Raw genomic sequence first — 24,648 nt, 5'->3', positions numbered from 1 at the left:
AAAAATAAAATTAAATAAAAACTTTAAACAATCATTAAGAAAAAGATGCACAATCTTCAGGCTAAATGTTAAAATGCTGGACTGGGGGAAGAGTGCACAAGCCAATTCAAAGGTAATGGGAATGTTCCCTATCTTAAAAAGGGTTATGAGCACACAGCTATTTAACAAATTTAATTTATTGTTTATATTTTATTCATAACTTAAAATTTTTATTTTGTATCCACTAGATAGCTAATAAAAATGGAAAACACTGTGATTCACCATTGAACTAGAAAGTTGTTGAGTATGAAGATGGTTTATCATGTGACAAAGGCAGCAGAAGCTGCTAAGTATCTTAAAGTAGGTCAAACCTAGGAGATGCCGCTGTGAAGTCATTCAAGAGTCGCGAAACAGAATGACTGTACCCTGAAACACTTATCTTTGACCAAAGGTATTAATAGCTTTCAGCTGGCTTTCAAAAGAAGCTGCTTAACTTCCAGTAGAAAATAACTAAAACAAAGATATTTTAATCCTCAAGATTATACCTTCAACCTTAAAGATGGTAAAGTCAATCAAATTACAAGTGGAGGCTTTGACAAGCATGCCAATGCAAGCAATGAATAGCTACAAGTGGTCGTAGGTTTTTTAAATCAGCTGGTAAATATGAATTAAACTTAAGCCTGGATTGTGAAAGTGAACAGCAGTGTGGTAGGTCATTGTGTCAGGATAAATATATGCTGTTATAAATTAAAAATAAGTTATGTCAATTCTGTGCATTGAAGTCCAAAAAGAAATAAAAAACATTTTAACTCCACTATTTTCATACACACTTTTGTAATTCTTTTTCTGAAAAGCTGTCATTGAATCAATGAACATCTTACATTCAATGAAATATCAGAATCAATAAATAGTTGTTGCATAAGTGAAAGAAGAGTAAACATTTAATAAAAGAAGAAATATGAATTCCAACAGATAGAAAAGGATGTCATTGGTGATAATGATGGGGGACTCACTGAGGATAAACAATTTGCTGGGAGGGAAGGTAAATACCTCGACTGCAGGAAGGAGGGCTGGAGACTCTGGTTGGAGGTGGGATTTTGGGTCTAGTCCTGGCTTTGCTGTTCACTGTGTGGATCCCGTTGAGTAAGTCACAAACACTCCGAACCTCAGGCTCTTCATTTCTAAGGTGGAGAAGATAACATCCACTTACTCAAGTCGAAGACCATAAAGAAAACTGAGCACTGAAGAATTGATGCTTTCAAACTGTGGTGTTGGAGAAGACTCTTGAGAGTCCCTTGGACTGCAAGGAGATCAAACCAGTCAATCCTAAAGGAAACCAACCCTGAATATTCATTAGAAGGACTGATGCTGAAGCTGAAGCTCCAATACTTTAGCCACTTGATGCAAAGAGCCAACTCACTGGAAAAGACCCTGATGCTGGGAAAGATTGAGGGCAGGAGAAAAAAGGGGTGGCAGAGGATGAGATGGCTGGATGGCATCACAGACGCAATGGACATGAGTTTCGGCAAACTCTGGGAGATGGTGAAGGACAGGAAAACCTGGCGTGCTGCAGTCCATGGGGTCACAAAAGAGTCAGACACAACTTAGCGACTGAACAACAACAAAAATCCTCCAAATGTTCTGTAAACTGTAAAATGCTGTCCAAAGATAAAATATGTGCTGTGACAGTTAACCATGGTAAGACCACAACAAACTTTAACTGTTCTGTGAAAGTTCAGGCAGGATCCCAACCTCTGATCATCATACTGATGAAATGTTGCTTTGTAACCCTTGGGTTCAAGGAGCTTTAGAATAGTTTATGTCAGCTTCTCAGCATTATTTATTGATAATAATCAGACTGATAATTTACACCTGGTCTTATTGAGGCCCCACAGCGGGCTCTGCCATTGAGGAATGTGCCTATGTGACCGGGAAGATCTTTAAAGGACTCTGCTTTGGGCTCCCTGTTCCAAAGTTTTCATGTACACATTGATGGTTCCTGATCCAAGAGAAAAAGTGATTTCTGTCTTGGTTCTTATAAAAAATGGACAATAGGACCTGGTCTTTCCAGACCTTTTGCTATGGAATAGCCTTTGACTATAATGCATGTCCTACTTTAACACTGTTGCTATTTATTTTTTTCCTGTAATAAACTGTAGCATTGCCCTACGAGTTGCCTGAGCAACTGAACCCTGTTAAGTGAAAGTGAAAGTCTCTCAGTCGTGTCCGACTCTTTGCGACCCCATGGACTATAGTCCATGGACTTCTCCAGGCCAGAATACTGGAGTGGGAAGCCTTTCCCTTCTCCAGGGGATCTTCCCAACCCAAGGATTGAACCCAGGTCTCCCACATTGCAGGCAGATTCTTTGCCAGCTGAGCCACAGGGAAGCCCCAAAACACTGGAGTGGGTAGCCTATCCCTTCTCCTTCTTAATTGCCACCATTCATGCGGCTGGTGTCTGAAGTAGGACTTATGGAAAGCCTCCTCATTCTTAATGGCTAAGGCATTATTTTAAAAGAAAAAGGATAGGACTTCCCTGGTGGTCCGGTGGTTAGGAACCTGCCTTGCAATGTAGGGGACTCGGATTCAATCCCTGGTCAGGGAAATAAGATCCCACATGCCACTGGGCAACTAACCCACGACTAGAGAGACTGGTCACTGCATGAGACAACAAAGATCCCGCAAGCTGCAGCTGAGGCCAGATGCGGCCAAATAATAAATAATAACAATAATAAATAAACAAACACAGCTCCTAAAAAAAGATAATTCTGATAAAGCAGATGAAAATGAACAAGCCATCCTTGGTTTGAAATAGCACAGATTTCGAAATGAGATACTTATTAATAATAAAACTATCCAGTGAAATCTGGAAATGAAAGAATCCAAATTCCAGGAGCTTAAATGGATCAGAAGGGAAATGCAAACCGATATCAAGTCAGCTACAAATTCAGTCCCATGGTTGCTGCTTTGAGCAGTAGCCAAATGAAAACAAGCTCAGAATCTCCATGGGTTGAGTTCTGCCCTCTCTGGCTGGCGCTATAGTTTTTGATGAATCAGCTAAGCCTGTGACACCCATGACGACTCAGAAGATAATTCAAGTGGGGCAAGATTAGAGTGGAGGGCAGGAAGCCATGGAAATAAGGGATTATTCAGTAAAGGAATGGAGACATTTTGTAGATCATCACAGACATCGTCCTAATAAACGTCTGTGGAAATGACCCTCTCAAGACCTTTGAAATTAGGTCTCTGTCCCTGCTTTGAAGTCTGCTAGCCAGAGGGGGAGTATCTGGGCCACTCCCACCCCATCGTCTGTTGGCTAATACCTTTGTGAGGATGGTTCATGAGGAAGCCCCTAGATAAACGGAATGGATAAAGAAAAGGATATCCAGAGAAGGGTGGGTAACTTTATTGCCCCTCCCTTTATCCACACAAACTGAGATGCCAAAACCCTGCAGGCGCAGCCAGGATTGGGCTATGTATATAATTATGGATCCGAGTCACCCAGGCTGTGATCAAAACCATAATGGAAGGAATCTCGCCAGCACTGGCACCATCTAATGCTTTACTATTGAGTCCACGGAGAATGTGAAAGAAGCAGCCTTAAAGCCTTTATCCCAGTGACCCCATGGGGGATTTTTTTAAGTTACATGGGGTAGCCACTTAGGAAAACAGATTGGCAATTCTTCAAAAAGTTAAGCATTGAGTTTTTTTAAAAAATTTTTTATTTTTACTTTATTTTACTTTACAATACTATATTGGTTTTGCCATACATTGACATGAATCCACCATGGGTGTACATGCATTCCCAAACATGAACCCCCTCCCACCTCCCTCCCCATAACATCTCTCTGGGTCATCACTGTGCACCAGCCCCAAGCAAGGCATTGAGTTTGTATTTGACCCTGTAATTCCACTCCTAGAGACTCAACAGAACGGAAGACACGTCGACACAAAAAGATGTACACAGATGTTCACAACAGCGATATCATAGACCAAAAGTGGAAACAGCTCAAATGTTCACCACATGATGAATGGATAAACAAAATGGGCTATATCCATGCAATGGAATATTCAGTTCAGTTCAGTCCCTCACTTGTGTCCATCTCTTTGTGACCCCATGAACCACAGCACACCAGGCCTCCCTGTCCATCACCAACTCCCAGAGTCCACCCAAACCCATACCCATTGAGTTGATGATGCCATCCAACCATCTCCTCCTCTGTTTTCCCCTTCTCCTCCTGACCTCAATCTTTCCCAGCATCAGGGTCTTTTCAAATGAGTCAGCTCTTCGCATCAGGTGGCCAAAGGACTGGACTTTCAGCTTCAACATCAGTCCTTCCAATGAACACCCAGGACTGATCTCCTTTAGGATGGACTGGTTGGATCTCCTTGCAGTCCAAGGGTCTCAAGAGTCTTCTCCAACATAACAGTTCAAAAGCATCAATTCTTCAGGGCTCAGCTTTCTTTATAGTCCAACTCTCACATCCATACATGACTACTGGAAAAACCATAGCCTTGACTAGATGGACTTTTGTTGGCAAAGTAATGTTTCTGCTTTTGAATATGCTGTCTAGGTTGTCATAACTTTCCTTCCAAGGAGTAAGCGTCTTTTAATTTCATGGCTGCAATCACCATCTGCAGTGATTTTGGAGCCCCCCCAAATAAAGTCTGACACTGTTTCCAGTGTTTCCCCATCTATTTGCATGAAGTAATGGGACCGGATGCCATGATGTTAGTTTTCTGAAAGTTGAGCTTTAAGCCAACTTTTTCACTCTCCTCTTTCACTTTCATCAAAAGGCTCTTTAGTTCCTCTTCACTTTCTGCCATAAGGGTGGTGGTGTCTGCATATCTGAGGTTATTGATATTTCTCCTGGCAATCTTGATTCCAGCTTGTGCTTCATCCAGCCCAGCGTTTCTCATGATGTACTCTGCATATAAGTTAAATAAGCGGGTGACAATATACAGCCTTGACGTACTCCTTTTCCTATTTGGAACCAGTCTGTTCCATGTACAGTTCTAACTGTTCCTTCCTGACCTGCATACAGGTTTCTCAAGAGGCAAGCAAGGTAGTCTAGTATTCCCATCTCTTTCAGAATTTTCCACAGTTGATTGTGATCCACACAGCCAAAGGCTTTGGCATAGTCAATAAAGCAGAAATAGATGTTTTTCTGGAACTCTCTTGCTTTTTCCATGATCCAGCAGATGTTGGCAATTTGATCTCTGGTTTCTCTGCCTTTTCTAAAACCAGCTTGAACATCTGGAAGTTCACAGTTCACATATTGCTGAAGCCTGGCTTGGAGACTTTGAGCATTACTTTACTAGCATGTGAGATGAGTGCAATTGTGCGGTAGATTGAGCATTCTTTGGCATTGCCTTTCTTTGGGATTGGAATGAAAACTGACTTTTCCAGTCCTGTGGCCACTGCTGAGTTTTCCAAATGTGCTGGCATATTGAGTGCAGCACTTTCACAGCATCATCTTTCAGGATTTGTAATAGCTCATCTGGAATTCCATCACCTTTACTAGCTTTGTTCATAGTGATGCTTTCTAAGGCCCACTTGACTTCACATTCCAGGATGTCTGGCTCTAGGTGAGTGATCACACCATTGTGATTGATCACACCATTGTGATCGGCTTGGTCATGAAGATCTTTCTCGTATAGTTCTTCTGTGTATTCTTGCCACCTCTTCTTAATATCTTCTGCTTCTGTTAGGTCCATACCATTTCTGTCCTTTATCAAGCCCATCTTTGCATGAAATGTTCCCTTGGTGTCTCTAATTTTCTTGAAGAGATCTCTAGTCTTTCCCATTCTATTGTTTTCCTCTATTTCTTTGCATTGATCGCTGAGGAAGGCTTTCTTATCTCTTCTTGCTATTCTCTGGAACTCTATTCTTTGGAATTCTTTAAAAAATAAAAGTCTCATTAAATGTTGAAATATATGAATTTTAAAAGTACACTGTGCTGGTGTCTGCCTTATCACTATGCTCTTACCGTGGAACTAGGGTTAAAGGATGACAGAGAAACTTCAGAATCTTCCCTGCTATACCCCAGTTCATTGAACATTTTCATATTGAAAAAGTTTTCTTCTTCAATATTGGACCTGGTTGTCTCTGTGCTGGAACTGTAGTTAAGGGCTCCAGAGGCTGGAATATTTCCTCACAAGATACCACTTCTATTAACTCAGACCTAACTGCAAGAATTCCAAATGACTGATGAAACTCGCGGTCCTTTCCCCACACTCTGCCACACTGGAGCTGACAACAGAGAGGGTTTGTTGCCTAGTAGTTTGGATAGATGCAGAGAAATACAACTGTCCCATCAGAGCCTGAGAATGAAATGACGTGGAGGCCCGTCCGAGTCCCCTCCTGTTGCCATACAACTTGCCCAGTGGGGAACCAGAAGGTCCTGCTTCAAAGAGGGGGAAATGGATTGAAATTAATGATATATGGAAGAAGATGAGCTTGCTGCTGAAGGAGAGGGAGAGAATAAATTGTTGATAATGTGGATGCTTTGTGAGGAGCTTAGAACAAGGGAATAAATGTCTCTCAGTTCTGACTCACACAATCCGTGGGGCAAAGTACATGTTTGCCAAAACCTTTTCCTCTTTTGAACAGCCAACAGAGTGATCTGACCGATGTGGAAAACAGTTTGGCCTCAGAAAGTTAAACATAGAATTATCGTTTGACCAACAAATCTCTTCTGAGCTACACACTCAAAAGAATTAAAGGCAGGAACTAAAACATCCTTGTGTAACAATGTTCACTGCACCATTATTTGCAAGAACTGAAAGGCAGTGAAACCCAAAAATCCACCAACAGGTGCATCAACAAAATGATATAAACATCAGTTCAGTTCAGTTCAGTTGCTCTGTCGTGTCCAACTCTTTGTGACCCCATGGACTGCAGCACGCCAGGCTTCCATGTCCATCACCAACTCCCTAAGCTTACTCAAATTCATGTCCATCAAGTCGGTGAGGCCATCCAACCATCTCATCCTCTATCATCCCCTTCTCCTCTTGCTTTCAATTTTTCCCAGCATCAGGGTCTTTTCAAATGAGTCAGCTCTTTGCATCAGGTGGCCAAAGGATTGGACTTTCAGCTTCAACATCAATCCTTCCAATGAACACCCAGAACTGATCTCCTTTAGGATGGACTCGTTGGATCTCCTTGCAGTTCAAGGGACTGTCAAGAGTCTTCTCCAACACCACAGTTCAAATGCATCAATTCTTCAGTGCTCAGCTTTCTTTATAGTCCAACTCTCACATCCACACATGACCACTGGAAAAACTACAGCCTAGACTAGACGGACCTTTGTTGACAAAGTAATGTCTCTGCTTTATAATATGCTGTCTGAGTGAGTGAGTGGGTAAAGTTGCTCAGTCGTGTCCGACTCTTTGCGGACTGTAGCCCACCAGGATCCTCCATCCATGGGATTTTCCCAGCAAAAATACTGGAGTGGGTTGCCACTTCCTTCTCCAGGAGATCTTCCCAACCCAGGGATTGAACCCAGGTCTCCTGCATTGTAGGCAGATGCTTTACCGTCTGAGCCACAGTCTAGGTTGGTCATAACTTACCTTCCAAGGAGTAAGCGTCTTTTAATTTCATGGCTGCAATCACCATCTGCAGTGATTTTGGAGCCCAGAAAAATAGTCTGACACTGTTTCCACTGTTTTCCCATCTATTTGCCATGAAGTAATGGGACCGGATGCCATGATGTTAGTTTCCTGAAAGTTGAGCTTTAAGCCAATTTTTTCACTCTCCTCTTTCACTTTCATCAAGAAGTTCTTTAGTTCTTCTTCACTTTCTGCCATAAGGGTGGTGTCATCTGCATATCTGAGGTTATTGATATTTCTCCTGGCAATCTTGATTCCAGCTTGTGCTTCATCCAGCCCAGCATTTCTCATGATGTACTCTGCATATAAGTTAAATAAGCAGGGTGACAATATACAGCCTTAATGTACTCCTTGCCCTATTTGGAACCCATCTATTGTTCCATGTCCAGTTCTAACTGTTGCTTCTTGATCTGTGTACAGAATTCTCAGGAGGCAGGTAAGGTGGTCTGGCATTCCCGTCTCTTTAAGAATTTTCCACAGTTTGTTATGATCCACACAGTCAAAGGCTTGGCATGGTCAATAAAGCAGAAGTAGACATTTTTCTAGAACTCTCTTGCTTTTTCCATGATCCAATGGATACTGGCAATTTGATCTCTGGTTCCTCTCCCTTTCCTAAATCCAGCTTGAACATCTGGAATTTCATGGTTCATGTACTGTTGAAGCCTGGCTTGAAGAATTTTGAGCATTACTTTGCTAGTGTGTGAGACTGAGTGCCGTTATATGGTAGTTTGAGCATTCTTTGGCATTGCCTTTCTTTGGGATTGGAATGAAAACTGACCTTTTCCAGTCCTGTGGCCCTTGCTGAGTTTTTCAAATTTGCTGGCATACTGAGTACAGCACTTTCACAGCATCATCTTTTAGGATTTGAAATAGGTCAACTGGAGTTCTATCACCTCCACTGGCTTTGTTAGTAGTGATGCTTTCTAAGGCCCACTTGACTGCATTTCAGGATGTCTGGCTCCAGGTGAGTGATCGCACCATCATGATTATCTGGGTCGTGAAGATCTTTTTTGTATAGTTCTGTTTTGTTGCCGCCTCTTCTGAGTATCTTCTGCTTCTGTTAGGTCCATACCATTTCTGTCCGTTATTGAGCCCATCTTTGCATGAAATGTTCCCTTGGCATCTTTAATTTTCTTGAAGAGATCTGTAGTCTTTCCCATTCTATTGTTTTCCTCTATTCCTTTGCACTGATCACTGAAGAAGTCTTTCTTATCTCTCCTTGCTATTCTTTGGAGCTCTGCATTCAAATGGGTATATCTTTCTTTTTTTCCTTTGCCTTTCACTTCTCTTCGTTTCTCAGCTCTTTGTAAGGCCTCCTCAGACAACCATTTTGCCTTTTTGCATTTCTTTTTCTTGGGGATGGTCTTGATCACTGCCTCCTGTACAACTTCATGAACCTCGGTCCATAGTTCTTCAGGCACTCTGTCTATCAAATCTAATCCTGTGAATCTGTTTGTCACTTCCACTGTATCATCATAAGGGATTTGATTCAGGTCATACCTGAATGGTCTAGTGGTTTTCCTACTTTCTTCAATTTAAGTCTGAATTTTTAAAGTCTGATATATACACAGAATGGAATTTAATCTTAAAAAGGAAAGAAATTATGATACTTGCAACAGCAAGGATTAGCCTTGAAAACATTATGATCAATGAAATAAGTCAGAAACAAAAGATTATATAGTATGATTTCCCTTACACGAAGGAGCTACAATAGGCAAATTGATTAGGACAGAAAGTGGAATAGAGGTTACTGGGAACTGTAGGGGTTGGGGAGTGAGGAGTTATGTTCAATGGGTACCAATTTCTGCCTGGGATGATGAACAAACTCTAGAAATGTATAGTGGCACAACATTTGTGAATGTGCTTTAATGACACTGAATTGTACACTTGAAAATGGTCAATTTTATGTTACATACAGTCCACCAATTTTTTTTTTAAGTGAGCCGACAGCCTGGTACCTAGTGAACTTCTAGGCGTGGTCTATGTCCTCACAACAGACAAACAGGTGGGAGGTCTGACCACGTAACTGTTTGGACCAGGACAAACATGGCTATGCCTTCAGGTTCCCATTTCCTTTATTTATGTAAGTATAGATGATCTATGTTCAGACATTTCTCTCATATCCAACTGAGGACACATGGGCCTTGTTGAGAGATTACTCTTGCTGGGAACCAATATCTGTCAAAGTACATGACCCAAGGAAAGAAGTCTGGTTATATTCCCAAGATGTTTTGAACCTGAAACAACAGGAGACAAAGCCTTAAACCTATATTCCCATGAGAAATAATATACGGTACATGAGAAAAGGTACATTTTATTGGGAGGGGCAAAAAAAATCAGTGATAGATTACTTATGGTTTAATCAGTCAAAAGAAATACCCTCAAAAGCATAGATTGTTATAGATCAGGGAGGAAAAGAACTGTCAAATATTTAAAAAGTCTGTGCTGGTGGTACTGGATGGAGCAGCTGTCGGTTTCAGTGAATACCAACCCTCAAATGATTGCAAACACTGGGAATATGTGTGCACATCTAGATTCTCTACACGAACAGGTCCTGTTCCCAGGTGTTCTGTGCACATAGGGTGACAGCCTTTGGCTGCGATACCGTTCCTTACATTAACGGTGTTGCTATCTTGTACCCTTTTCATGACATAAACTCTGGATTTGTAAGCATTGTCATATGGAATCCTGACCTTTGTGTGTCTTCAGCAATTCAAACCTGTTTACCATTGGGGTAGTTTTCCTGCATTAACAATCAGTCTCCTGATGGGGGCGCTGACAAGGACATAGCTCCTCTTTGGTACTCCCGCCCCTAAAACACAAATCCTGTTGTTCAGTCGCTTAGTTGTATCTGACTCTTTGAGACCCCATGGACTGCAGCCAGGCTTCCCTGTCCTTCACTATCTCATGGAGTTTGCTCAAACTCATGTCCATTGAATCAATGATGCCATCCAACCATCTCATCCTCTGTCATCCCCTTCTCCTCCTGCCCTCAATCTTCCCCAGAATCAGAGTCTTTTCCAGTGAGTTGGCTCTTCACATCAGGTGGCCAAAGAATTGGAGCTTCAGCTTCAGCATCAGTCCTTCTAGTGAACACTCGCATCTAGTCACCATGAAATGATCAAACAAATCCCAGACGAGCGACGTTCTCTAAACATCAAGCCCACCCTCTACATATATATACCAATGTCATGAAAAACAAAACTCCTCATGTACACATTAAATTTCACAATCATCCTCATGTACACATTAAACATCCTACAGTTTTGTCAACTATGTCAATAAAGCTGAAAAAACATACCCAAACAAAATAAGGCTGGCAATTATTTAAAGACTAAAAAGACATGACCAACAAATGTGGTAATTAATCCTGCACATGAAACTGGATTTTACCAAAAAAAAAAAAATCTATTAATTTGGTCTGTTTATTGCCTCAAAGTTAAATTTTCATTGTTATGTAAAACACTGTCCTTATTCTTAGGAGATATATATCTAATGTATTTAGGGATATAAAATTATGATATCTGCACCTAACAAGTACTGCAGCCAGAGTGGGAGGAGGGGCAGGGGAGAAAGAAAAAGAGGGAGGGCAAGAGAGAAAAAGCAAATGTGGCAAAATGTTAAGGATTAGATCAAGGAGAAGGGCATATAGGTTGTTCACTATTCTTCTAATATTTCTATAGATTTGATATTTTTCAAAATAAAAAATTTCAGAGGAAAAACTAACAATCACTGTACTACATTAGACCAGAGGTCGACAAACTTCTGCAAAAAATATTGTAGGTTTTACAGGCCATAGGAACTCTATTCTAACTATTCATCTCTGCCACGTGGTATGAAAGCAACAGAATGAATGGGAGTGGCAGTGTACTAATAAAACTTTATTTACGAAAGCAGGGGGTGGACCAGATTTGGCTGCTGGTCACACTTTTTGACCCCTAATTTTGGCTGTGAGCAACTCAAGGCTGCACCCCAGGGTGGACTGGAAATTTATGGCTGGAATTGATAAAATTCTTAAAACATGAATCAAATACTGTAGCTTGAAATGCTATAATCCTAGTTGCCTAATAACAAAAACAGCCACACCCCATTTCAAACCTCTCCTCTTTTTCATCTTATCTCTAATAAAAACTCTTCAAATTTCATTATCTTCCTGAAGCCCCAAAACTCTTTCTTCACCAACCTCTCTCTTCTCAGTTCTCTGAGATCTTGGGGAGAGTTGATATAAAATGGTGCTTTGAAGTGGAGACTCTGTGGGAATGTAAAATGGTACAATGGCTATGAAAAACAGTATGGTAGCTCCCAAAAATTAACAAGAGACCAGCCATATGATCCAGCACTTCCAGGAATATATCCAACAGAACAGAATCAGGATGAATGGAAGTCTGCACTCTGTGTTCACTGCAACACTAGTCACAGTTGCTGAGAGGTGGGGAAAAACCTGAATGTCCAAGAGATGACTGGATAAAGAAAATGTGTATACATACGATGGAAAGTGACTCAGCCTTTAAAAAAAATAAGGAAATTCTGAGACTTCCCTGCTGGTCCAATGGTTAAGACTCTGTACTTCCACTGCAAGGGGCTTAAGTTTAATCTCTGGTTGGGGAACTAAAGACCCTGCATGCTGAGCAGCCTGGCCAAAATATTAAAAAATAATTAAGAGAATTTTTTGCAAGTTATTATATACGAGATGGATTAACAACAAGGTCCTACTCTATAGTACAGGTAACGGTATTCAACAACTTGTGATAAACCACAATGGAAAAGAATATGAAAAAGAATGTATATATATATGCGTCTAACTGAATCACTCTGCTGTACAGTAGGCATTAACACAGCATTATAAACCAACTATACTTCAATAAAAAACACTTAGAAGATTTTTTTTAAAGGAAATAAAAATTTTATTGCAGAATTCTGCAATATGGAACATGGATGGACCTTAAGGACATTAGGCTAAGTGAAATAAGCCAGCATGGAAAGACATGTACTGCCTAATTCCAGTTCCAGGAGGTATCTGAAATAGCCAAATTCACAAAATCCAAGATGGGAAATGGCGGTTACCAGGGGCTGGGGAAATGGGAGATGGGGTTATTCATCAGTAGGCATAAAGTTTCAGTTAAACAAGATGAATAAGCTCTAGAGATCTGCTGTGCAACATTGTACCTAGAGTCAACAATCCTGTACAAAATTTAACCCAAAATTAAACACACAGAAAATTCAGAGGATAGCTCTCACATTAAGAGAATAGATCTCATTTTAAGTGTTCTTACCCTTGTAGCTCAGTCGGTAAAAAATCCGCCTGCAGTGCAGGAGACCTGGGTTCAATCCCTGGGTTGGCAAGATCCCCTAAAGGAAATGGCAACCCACTCGAGTATACTTGCCTGGAAAATCTCATGCACAGAGGAGCCTGGTGGGCTGCAGTCCATGGGATCACAAAGAGTCGGGCACAACTGAACGACTAACACTTACTTACCCCGATACAAAGTAAAAATAGAACAAGAAGAGTGCGGCTCTGGAGCTAGACAGCCGGGGTTTGAATCCCGGTTCCCCACTTCAGCTCTGTGATCACACTCACATCTTGGTGCAGCAGCCTCATTTCTGTGCCTCGGAATAACAGTAATACTTCCCTGCAGGTTCCCTGAGAAGGCTCAATGCATGTCGTTGTGGGAAGCACTTAGCACAATGCCTAGCGTGTATTATGCACTAATTAAGTCTACCTATTATTATTCCTGTTAGTCCAGGTTTATTAGGGCATCCCCAGTGGCTCAATGATAAAGAAGCCACCTGCCCATGCAGGAGACACGGGTTCAATCCCTGGTCCAGGAAGATCCCACACACTGCGGAGCACACCAAACCCATGCACCTCAACTAAGGAGCCTGTGCTCTAGAGCCCAGGAGCCACAGCTACTGAGGCCCGCATGCCGCAACCACCGAAACCTGCGCACAGTAGAGCCCACGCTCCACAACGAGAAGCCACTACAATGAGAAGCCAGCTCACTGCAACTAGAGAAAAGCCCTCATGGCAATGAAGATTCAGCACAGCCCCTTACTTTATTGTAAGTAAGCTAAAGTCAAAGTCCAGGCCATGTTACCTTTTCACGGTCCCTCCAGCACCATTCTTCATATGTAGTCTGGGCTCCACATATATTTAGGGCAGAAAATTAGTACATTTTAAAGACGCTTCTGCAGACCACCTTGTCCACCTTGTCCAACCCCTCACTAATCAGTTCACCCAAATACCCACAAAGGGCTCATTTCAGAACGAGTCACTCTTACTTTGGGGAGGAGAAAGTTTCCACTTGAAATAGTGACCATGTCCATCCGCCCCTCTCATTTCCCAAATCAGGAGAAAAATGACCAAATGCCTCCCGCAACCCACCTCTCCACCACCCAGAGCAGAAGCCACTGGAATTTCAGCTTAATTCCGACAACAGACTCATCCTAGTGCTTAGAGGAGAGGCCTCCACATTTAAGAATGCTTACCAGTGTTCTGGCTGCTACCTCAAATCCAAGAAACTAGCTTTCTTTCAGCTTCATTGACTTTTTACTAAGGGAGCAAGCGATTTTCTTCTGGCAGGGAAACCATTCGACAGGTGCATACTCCTGTGGAGGAAATTTAAGCCAGACACCTACCCCTGCAGACAACTCATTATTCTTTTAAAGCGGGGCAGGCCAGCCAAGAGCTTGATTCCACCCCTAGAGGTGGCATTCTGTATTGGCAACCACTGAGAGGTTGCCTGGGAAACCCTGCTCAGAGACAGCTGTGTCACTTTTAAAACAAACTTCTCCCTTTAAGAGCTAATGTGTGCTAATCCAATTCTGTCATGCAGTAGTTTGAAGCTTTTGTTTTTATACTCTGAGAATATTTTTTTTCTGTTTTCTGATGATAAAACTACCATGCCATTGTATAAAGTTAAGACCAAGGAAATACCAAAAAGGAAAATTAAAACCATCTATAACCCTCAAACCCAATGGTAATTACTGATGAGATTTTGTTTTTCTCTAGCACTGCTTGGAATTTTAAAACAGATTTGGAACTATGCTTAATACTGTATGAGGATAGCTTTCTGCATAATTATTCTCTAATTGAAACATCCCCCTCTACACAATTTAAACATTGAATTTTTAAACTTCTATACTTAATGTTTTTATATAACTTTTAAAACTACTTTCTTGGGCTTCCCCAATGGCTCAGAGGGTAAAGAATCCACTTGCAGAACTCAAACAGGGCTCTGTAACCACCTTAGATGGGTGGGATGAGGAGGGAAGGGGGAGGGAGGCTCAAAAGGAAGCAGACATAAGCATACCTACGGCTGATTCATGTTGATGTTTGGCAGACACCAACACAATATTGTAAAACAATTATCCTTCAATTTAAAAAATAAATTAAAAAAAAAAGAGAGAATCTGCCTGCAATGCAGAAGACACAGGAGACTCGGGTTCAGTCCATGGGTGGGGAAGATCCTCTGGAGGAGATGACAACTCACTCCAGTATTCTCACCTGAAAGATCCCATGGACAGAAGAGCCTGATTGGCTACAGTTCACAGGGTTGCAGAGTTGGACAAGATTGAGCGACTAAGCACAAGCACATTTTCTTAGCATTGCTAATTATAGAAATAGGGTTACTGTGCCATTAAAGTAAAAAGATTTTTAAGGCTCTTGACACACAGCCCTGATCTGCTGTCTGGAAATCTTATAATCTGCGCTTTCATCAGTAAGGCACATTTCTCTATACACTCATAAAGTGCTATTTCTGCCATAAGATGTTCACCTTTGCCAATGTGACCAAAAAAATTGTTACTGAATTACATTCTATTTCTTTGGTTACTAATGAGGTTGAGTATTTTTCATCTGGTGTCCATTTAAAAAAATTTATGATCACTTTTTAACAAACTTTTATATATAATTGGCAGAGTGGTGAGTGCCATCGATGTTTCTGATCTCTCAAAGCACATCTCTTCATATTCAAAACTATGCAAGCAGGTGAAACGCCAAGAAAATCTAACATGTTGCGATGCTTTCTTAGTCACAAGAAATCTTGAACACTTCAGGGAAAACAAAGAACATTCCCAGATAAATCGCTGTCCATTTTTAAGTCTATATGGTGAACTGTTCACGTCCTTTGTAGTATTTTTAAACGTTCAAAGTTTTACAGTTCTTTATTTGAAAAAGTACTTAAATTTTTTTTTCATATTTGATTTGTCTTTCTTGTTTTTCTCCCAGCTTTATGGTGTATGCTCATTTTCATGTGACTCTCTGCCGCCTGCCAGGCTCCTCTGCCTATGGAATTCTCCAGACAATACTGGAGTGGGTGGCCATTTCCTTCTCCAGGGGATCTTCAGTCCAGGGATTGAACTGGACTTTTCTTGCACTGGTAGGTGGATTCTATACCACTGTACCAATTGGGAAGCCCAGCTTTATGGTGATATTGACATCTCACTGTTTAAGCTGTACAACATTTTGACTTCATACAACATAAACATTGTGGAATGATTACCACAATATACTTGACACATTCATCACTTTACCTAATGACTTTCTCTTTCTGGTGAGAAATTTAACATCTACTATCTCACCAACTTTAAACAGTACTTACAGAAAGTTTTTGTTAAGTATTTAAAAAATATTTTCTTAAAACATTTACTTATTTGGCCGCACCAGATCTTAGTCACAGCACAATACGTGGGATCTTCTATCTTCACTGCAGCATGAAGGATCTTTGGTTGCAGCATGCAAACTCTTAGTTGCAGTATGTGGGATCTAGTTCCCTGACCAGGGATTGAACCCAGGTCCCTTGCTTTGGGAGCAAAGGACTCACCAGCTGGGAAGTCCTTCTTGTTCTTGATTTTAATTAATGTCTGTTTCATTTTTAAGTACGATAATGACTGCTGTGGTTTAAAAGGGAAACCTTTATAACATGAGAATATTAATACTGTCTATTTTCCTAAGATGAAGAACCAAAAATCGACCTATTGGGAAGAGGAATGGATTAGGAAACTTTATTGATAAGGGCTTCTGTTCCAGTCACATTTATAGTACATAAAATGCCAGTATTTTCTGGTTGAGAAAACAGAAACCCTGGCTATGATATTGATGCTGACTTAAAGAGAAACTGTAAGGCAAGAGTCCAAATAAGAATTCAACCAATATGAGACATGCTTAAAAAAAAACACACAGTTCAACAATTTACACACAGGTTAGAAGTCAAAAGAAGACAGCTTTTTTTGGGAGGCTGATATGCACATTTTATTTAATAAACATAATGTACAATGACTAGAAGAACGGTATATTCCCAGGAGAAGTAAGAGTGTGTATGTATACCTGGATTAGCACCTAGAAAGTACATAGAAAAGAAAAAAAGGGAAAACTCTCTACAAAGACCATCTGGGCCCAGGTTTCTATGAGCACATTCTCCAGACACTTGATGGTAATATTCCAAGTGAGCTTGGCGATCAGCTGACTCAGCTGACTGCTTCATGTCTTCAGTGCTTTAGGACAACAGATGTATCAATGTGATGCATTTTAGATGTTAATTTAAGAAAAGGGCAACAAGTTTTATACCCACCCTAGTTTTATTCCAAAACTATTGCACTACACATCTGTGGTACACCATGAGGAAGATACTTGAAACGCAAAGGAAGCTTTCTTAACTGCTTGTGTGATGTGATCTTGTGCAAAAATGGTGCCCTGGGAATTACAATTTCCCAGGTACTCCGAGAGTCTGCAGACATCACTGATAGGGAGGAGAATCACGATGGTGTATTTAGTTGTGAAAGGCTCCACCAGGATTAGAAAAGGCTCCACACTCCCAGGGACTGGAGAGCTTTACCGAATGAGCTCGGAGTTCACATTTCACTGTACATTTGGTGCCATTTTCTTTGGTTACGTCATATTAGCCATCAGGAGGAAAACGCCTTTGCTTACAAAGCAGATCAGCAGTCCCTAACTGGAGGCAGAACGGGAGACATTTGGCAATGTCTGGAGACGACTTTTCACAACTGGGGGGCTGCTACTGGTGTCTAGTGGGCATAGAGGCCAGGGACACCACTAAATACAATACACAAGGTGGCGCCCAAATAAAAATGTCCTCAGGCTCCGAACAGTACTGACGTTGAGAAACCCTGAAAGAGGCTTATGTGACATGTGACTGGACTGTCCATAAAGTCACAAGTACACTGTGGAAGCAGAGATGCCCCTCTCCCTTGCCTCTGCATTTTAAAGCTCAGAGAGATGTTCCATCAGCTCTCACCTGCAGAGACCTGTTCTTTCCTGGCTTCTGACTCGGCCCCAGGGCAACTGCCCTGACCAAGAGCTCAGGGAACATTTGCTGAATGGAAGGAGGTCAGAGGCGCTGGAAGCACGGTTCAGCCTCCAGTCTGTACTGAACAGTAACTTCACAAGACTGAAAACGTGATTCAATGGGGTCACGTTCTCTGACTGAACAGGACCTCGAAGTCAGGGCTAACACATTGTTAAAGCTGGAGCCAACATTTCAGGGAGAGTATGTCTAAGTATTTCTGCATTCATTTTAGTGGGGCAAACCAAATAAAACAATGTTAAAAGGCAAATATTCAATATACTTCATTTCGAACCAAAAAAAAAAAAAAAAAGAAACGGAGTTAACACATGAAATGCCATGCACAACGGACACCATTCCTTCTTTTTTTTTTTTTACATATTTACAATTTTACATATTTACTTAGCAATATATCTTCTATCTTTACAATTATAAAATTATGTCAAACTGTAGGAACAGTGGTACCACATACATTTTTTGTAGCATTCGTTTTCTCCTTTAAAAGGCAATTATTTAACCAAATCCAAAAACACACTGAATGCCACAGAGGAAGCACATAGGAAAACCATGGAGAAAAAATAGATTTATAGACAAACTTTTCATACAAGCCTTAAATGAATCTATTTCAGTGACTCAATAAATAGTACTTTATTATTTACTAAGCCTCCCTTGACAGAAAAACAAAACAAAACGAACAAAACAATCCCCACAAACTGTACCTTTAAAAATGCTGATATTTCTAAGCAATTAAGTTATACTCTAGACCCCAATCAGTGGACTGCAGGAAGGGCTGGCTACAATTCAGGCTCAAATAAATACTATCTATGTTAAGTTTTCATCATCCTGCGTAAACTTGAGGTTGCAACGGTGGAGGAAGTTTATCATTTTCAACATTTTCAGAGTCAATAGCTGCTACAGATTGATTTGGGGGTCTAATTTCAAGTGGGTATTTCTCAACAATGTCTTGAACCTCTTTTGCGATTCCATCCGTCCAATCTATGAGGTCTTTCTCAAGTTTCTTGGCTTCATTCATAATCCTTTCCTGTCGTTCATTCAACTGAGACAGGAGGTCCAAATTCTTATACATCTGCTTCACACCTAAGCAAGCATCAGGAGACCAACTCTCAGATTCCTGCTTCCTGGGAGAAGTCTGGCCGGACATGTATCGATCAAAATCTTCCTGACTTAAATTCAAAGACTGAGCATCTAATTTCTCAATGAAAGCCACGGCACAGCACTATAAAAAGAAGAGAATGTCATTTATTATAGTTATATAGGAGAGCTACAAACATTCGAAGAGAAGGTAAAAAAAATCCTTTTATTACAAAGAATTTAAATAGAATCAAAACTTGACAAGATAATCTCATGAACCTCCATGGACTGCAGCTTCAAAAATTACCATGGCCATTCATGTTGTTTCCTTTATACTCCCATCTACAATAATGCATTTCTTCCTTTAAAAAAAATTAAATCTAACTGCCAAGTTCACTGAGCCAGAAATTCAGTCCTCTCCTTGGGTGGTTCGAAGGTCCTAGGGTCTTGTACAGAATGAAATATATGAAGATGTACCTTTAGTATTCATTCCACAATGGTTATCACAGAGCTTCCTGTGTGTTTCCTTGAAGTCACAGGTGCTCTGCTTCCCTGCCACGCTGCGGGGCAGAGGAATCACAGTGTGGCCTGGAGCTCCAGGGCCACGCCCCACAAGGCCCTTCCCTGCGGAGAGGCCTTCCCAGCTCTGCCATTGAGCTCTGCCACGGCCTGCCACTAAGCATGTCCACAGGTACTTGTGTGCACACAGACCACTGGTCCTCAAGATACTTTAATGTCACAACAGTTAAAATAATGCACTTTGACACCAGACAATCTGAGTGAAATGTCACCTCTGTCAACTGACAGCCCAGAGCTGTGTGACCCTAGAAAAGTTACCTAAGCCCTCTGCGGTTCCCACATTTGTAAAATGAGGGAAATACCACCCAGATTTATTGTGAGAATTAAACAACATAGCACATGTCTCACAGGTCTGTAGTAAGCAATGAATAAATGGTAGCAATTATTAGCACAGAAATGCTGGGGGAAATGCTGAGTGACACAGACATCTTAGTTATACCCTCAACTAATTTTTTCTAGAAGAAGCACATACCATTTTCATACTTTTTTTTTTAATAAAGTATTTTCATGAGGAAAACATGAAAAACATCACAGGAGAAAATAGACAGCTCTCAGGATTTCTTTTCAGAAATTTGTTCACAGGATCTTACCTTGTTATTCATAAAAAAGCGAATCTCCTTAAAGAAGATTTAGCAAATCTATTTCAACAGCCTCATCTGACAAGAACGTGCCTGTCTGACCCTTACCCACCGGCTTACACTATGTGTGTGGAATCAGTGCAGCCTAGTTTCTGGAAAGAAGAGGCCTCTAAGATGGTTCTGACATTCCTGGTCTAGGCGAGCAGACACACAGTACTGCCTCTAATGGAAACAGTACATAATGGAAAAGAAAGAAACATATTATGGTGAAGTGGCTTCAGTTTTGAACAGATTAAGTCTGAAGCATAATAAATTAGCTGGGAAGCTCAGAGTGAGGTCAAAACAGGTGACCTGCAGGTTATCATTACAGGTGACCAGCAGCGCTAGGACCAGAGGAGACGGTCTAGGGAGAGAGATGCACGGAGGACAGAGCCCCCAGGGAGTGACACATTCAAGGGGACAAGGAGGACACCAGGCCCACAAAGAGCCCAGGGAGATGGAGGGGAATCGTGGACGCTGAGGCACACGAGAAGTTCCAGAAGGAAGGCGTCACCAGGAGTGTTAAAGGAGTGAAGTGAAGCAGAGTTCCTAAGGCATGTGGCAACTGGCCAATTTTTTACTTTTGCCACAGCGGTTGCACTGGGGCTGTGACTCTGAGTCTGGCAAGAAGAGAATGAAGAAAAAAGATGTGCACACAGTTAAGGCTGTGGGTCAGGGGGCCAGGAAGAGCTACAGAATGCAGGCGATTCAAGGATCCGTCTTTTTAGACAATTTACCAGAAATGCTTCCTTATGTAACCTGGCCTCCCCTCCCTACTTAACACCCTGAACAGCTTCCAGCACAGGAAACAAAGAACATAAGGTGTCTTGAGGCTGAAATTCATGAATGAGACAATAAATCTAGTCTAACGCAAACAAGGAAAAGTCCAGCGGTCAGTAAAAGGAAGTATGTGGCTTCAGGCCTTAGATGTGTGTACCTCACAACTGTCCCGCCTAGTGTTAATTAGTACTGTAAAAAAACAAGAGCTGAAAATCACTGCACACCCTCTATGCATCAGCATCTCAGTATTCAGTTTTAAGAGGGAATTTGTAGAAATGAAACAAAAAATAAACATTAAGTCTTTTAATAAAGGAATCAGCCCAAGATCTCATTTATTCATGGTTAAAACAACCAAGTAAATGAGCGGCTCTTACAGCCGGGACTCCGGGGAGCGACAGCCAACAGCACCAAAGACCCTCAACGCGGCCATCGTGTGTCCTGTAGGGGAACCACAATGGCTAAGTCCTGGGAGGTGGTATGTGTGCCTGGCCTGGTCACATGTGCTCTGTGATACCAAGCAAACATCCTCAGCTATGCTGACCCCTCAACTCCAGAGCACGAACACGTCACAGGCCTGTGAGAGCCCTGTCACATCCTTAAAATGAATACCTCTGGGTTCCTCTCCACAACACCAGCAAGTCAAGTCCTTACCAGATTGGTGAAATAGTAGCCATCCTCGCCCGTCATCAGTCGGCTTGGGTTGCAGAAGCGGGTGATGTACTGGATGTTGGACTGAAGGCGTGGGGGGTTGCCCTTCAAGACAATGTAGATGAGTGTGGGTAAGAAGTCATCGGCTGAAGCCGGCTCGTTCTTGGTGATCTTGATGGCATTGAAGATGTGCTTGCTGCACTTGGTGATGCAGGCCAACTTATCCCGGGGCACGCGCTTCGAATCCATCTCAATGATATCTACAAAGGAGAAGAGGTGCTGCTTCCAGTGAGGAGACAGTTACATCAAAGAGGCGTCGGGATCATCGTATTTCGTCTCTTAAGTTACAGAGGTGCCCTCGCTAACCCCTTCTCCACTAGTTAACTTAGCGTATGAGAAAGCCTGCAACAACCGCAGACATTAGCTCACACTTGGGCACAGGTGCCCATCAGCCAGGCCCTATACTGCGTGCTCTACAAGCATAATCTCTCCATCCCCAGGGTATGCACGTGCACTATTAAGGGAGCTGAGGTTCAGAGAGGGTCAATGATTTGCCCAAGATTATACAATAAAAAGGCTCAGAGCACGGATCTGAAGCCAAGCCTATCTAAGTCTAAAGCGCATTCTTTAAGTCATGATGTAAAATGCTTATGAGCTCCCCAGAGAAATAAGCAGAGTTTTTGTTCCTTGTAAATACATCGTAAAACTCAGTTCAGAAGGCCTCATTTGCATACAGCTTTTTAGAAGTGCGGCTATTTTACAAGGCATCTCTGAGCTGGTTATCAAAGTGCAAGCGGCTGAAATCCATCACACAGAGGTCCACAGTGGCCAATCCTCGTGGCATATAAATCTCCCACTAGCAACAAGTATCTAATAAGAACTTTATGACACTTATAACCTGCTGGGTAGCAGAGGGGATGAGCATAGGTATTATTTAATCTCATAAACAATACTTTATTTCTCTCAGAAGCAAAATTATTTCACTGCCCTTCACTACCAAGAAGTCCAACTAGCAGGCTCTTATAAGTTCACATTCTCTGTCACAAGGACTAGGAGGCAATGAGGAATGATCAAGTTTGAACTCTGCACTGTCAGAACCACACAAAAGGAGGGCAGGTGGGTGCCTCTGGACAGATACACCTCCCTACAGTCTAGAACACCATGAAAGAAAAGAGCTGAAGTGGTTTGACACCAATTTCTTGCCATTAGCAGAAATAAAAGTTTCAGATTTAGGTGGTTCGGTGGTACATGCCAGAGTTTTTTTTCTGCTCTCAGCTCTCATCCCCGGGGTCAGCTACCTGGCGAAGTTCTCACAGGACTACCAGCCATGGAAGGCTAACGTGTGGGAGACAGGAACACTACACAGTGCTGAGACCTTGTTTTAATTTACTCATACTTCCCCCGCCACTACTTACCTGTCTACTGTATGAATTATATAATTGTTTTATTGTTTAAATTTTTAATTCTGGGTTTTAATTACTGTTACTATGTCTCAGCCTATTTATTTTTCTTTTTCTATTTAAATACAACTTATTAACAAAAAGATTTGGGGGAATGTCCACATATATATATATATATATATATATATATATATATGTAATTTTTTTTAACCATTTTCACCCTATTTAGCATTCTGCCTTTTACTGTTGGTTTACATTCTCCATTTCAAACATTTAACCATGTTCTCATTAATCTTTATTCCTTAAGTTTTAAAATAAATTAAAAGTGAATTACAGGCACATATTTTATTGCACTTTACAGATACTGCAGTTTTTTGTTTTTTGTTTTTTTTACAGATTGAAGGTTTGCGGCAACCTATGTTGAGTATCTCTCAGCACCATTTTTCCAACACCATTTGCTTATTAGTTACTCTCTGTCTCTGTGTCACATTTTGGTATTTCCTGCATATTTCAAACCTTTTCATTATTATTATATGTTACCATGATCTGAGATCTTTAATGTAACCATGGTAATTGCTTTGGCATTTTAAGCAATAAAGCCTTTTTAAAATAAGGTATGCATATTGCTCTTTAGACACAATGCTACTGCACACTGAAGAAACTACAGTACCATGTAATATAACTTATCAGCACTGGGAAACCAAAACATCCGTGTGGCTCACTTTACCATGGTGTCTGCTTTATTGCAGTGATTGGGAACCAAACCCATAGAATCTCTGAGGCATGCCTATATTTTCTATCTGGACGCATTTGCAGCTGCCCTGCCAAGGAGCAAGGTCAGGAGTGTAAAATAGAAGAGAAGAAAAAGGAAAATAAACGGGAAAACAAAACCCAAGGGACTTCTCCCACACTCTCCATCTGGTAGTGAACCCCACTCTTCCCAGTATCTTTGAGTCTGAGAAAAGTTTCTTTTTGCTTTTAGACCACCCATCCCCAGGAGCAGTTCCATGATTTGTGCTGCCCTGAAGGCTAAACTAGGAGATGTGGAAAGAAAAGTAAACAACACAGAAAACACGACTGCATTAGCTGTTCCTCCAGTAACGACTTCCCTTCCCAATCTGCCTGCTATGACTTACTTTTCAGAGTCCTCAGACACTGCTTTGTGTTTTCTGTTCAGGGCTTTTGAAAAAAGTGAAAGCGTTAGTCTCTCAGTTATGTCTGACTCTTTGTGACCTCATGGACTGTGGCCTGCTCAGCTCCCTTGTCCATGGGATTCTCCAGGCAAGAATACTGGAGTGGATTGCTACTCCCTTCTCCAGGGGATCTTCCCAACCCAGGGATCGAACCTGGGTCTCCTGCACTGCAGGCCGATTCTTTACTGTCTGAGCCACGAGGGGCCAGGAGGAAAGACAGGGCTGAGGGTGGGGACTCTATCTTAGCAGATGTCCAGACTTATCTTTAATGCGGTTTTGAAAGCAGAGTAGGTGGTACTCCCAGGTCAGTCAAATTGGGTGCTAGTGACATTTTGGCCAGATGATTCTGCTGCATGGACTGTCCTGCACACTGAAGGGTGTTCAGCAGCACTCGGGGGTTCTACCCACTAGACGACGGATGCCAACTCAAGTGGCACGGGCCTCAGTG

At 41.6% G+C, this 24,648-nt stretch overlaps 2 protein-coding genes across 12 annotated transcripts in view; both read right to left on the bottom strand.

Moving 5' to 3' along the window:
- TMEM248 (transmembrane protein 248) overlaps positions 1–14,252 on the bottom strand; it is a 42,669-nt gene extending 28,417 nt beyond the window's left edge. The window contains exons 1-2 of the mRNA XM_004020947.5: positions 14,077–14,252; positions 1,030–1,160 (exon numbers count right to left, since the gene is read on the bottom strand). The gene's annotated coding sequence lies outside the window, so the exon portion shown is untranslated. The remainder of the gene's footprint in view (positions 1–1,029; positions 1,161–14,076) is intronic.
- A 2,561-nt stretch (positions 14,253–16,813) lies between these two features.
- The window catches only part of RABGEF1 (RAB guanine nucleotide exchange factor 1), a 47,943-nt gene continuing 40,108 nt past the window's right edge, over positions 16,814–24,648 (bottom strand). For all 11 annotated transcript variants that reach the window (XM_042240018.1, XM_042240019.1, XM_042240020.1 and 8 more), the window contains 2 exons: positions 21,611–21,867; positions 16,814–19,128 (listed from right to left, as the gene is read on the bottom strand). In XM_042240018.1, coding sequence (XP_042095952.1) covers positions 18,730–19,128; positions 21,611–21,867 — 656 coding nt within the window. In that variant the 3' untranslated portion in view covers positions 16,814–18,729. The remainder of the gene's footprint in view (positions 19,129–21,610; positions 21,868–24,648) is intronic.

The sequence above is a fragment of the Ovis aries genome, chromosome 24, assembly GCF_016772045.2.
Source record: "Ovis aries strain OAR_USU_Benz2616 breed Rambouillet chromosome 24, ARS-UI_Ramb_v3.0, whole genome shotgun sequence".
NCBI classification, from domain to species: Eukaryota; Metazoa; Chordata; class Mammalia; order Artiodactyla; family Bovidae; genus Ovis; species Ovis aries.
The sequence above is the reverse complement of the archived record's forward strand: the minus strand, read 5'-3'. Positions and strand labels throughout refer to the sequence as shown.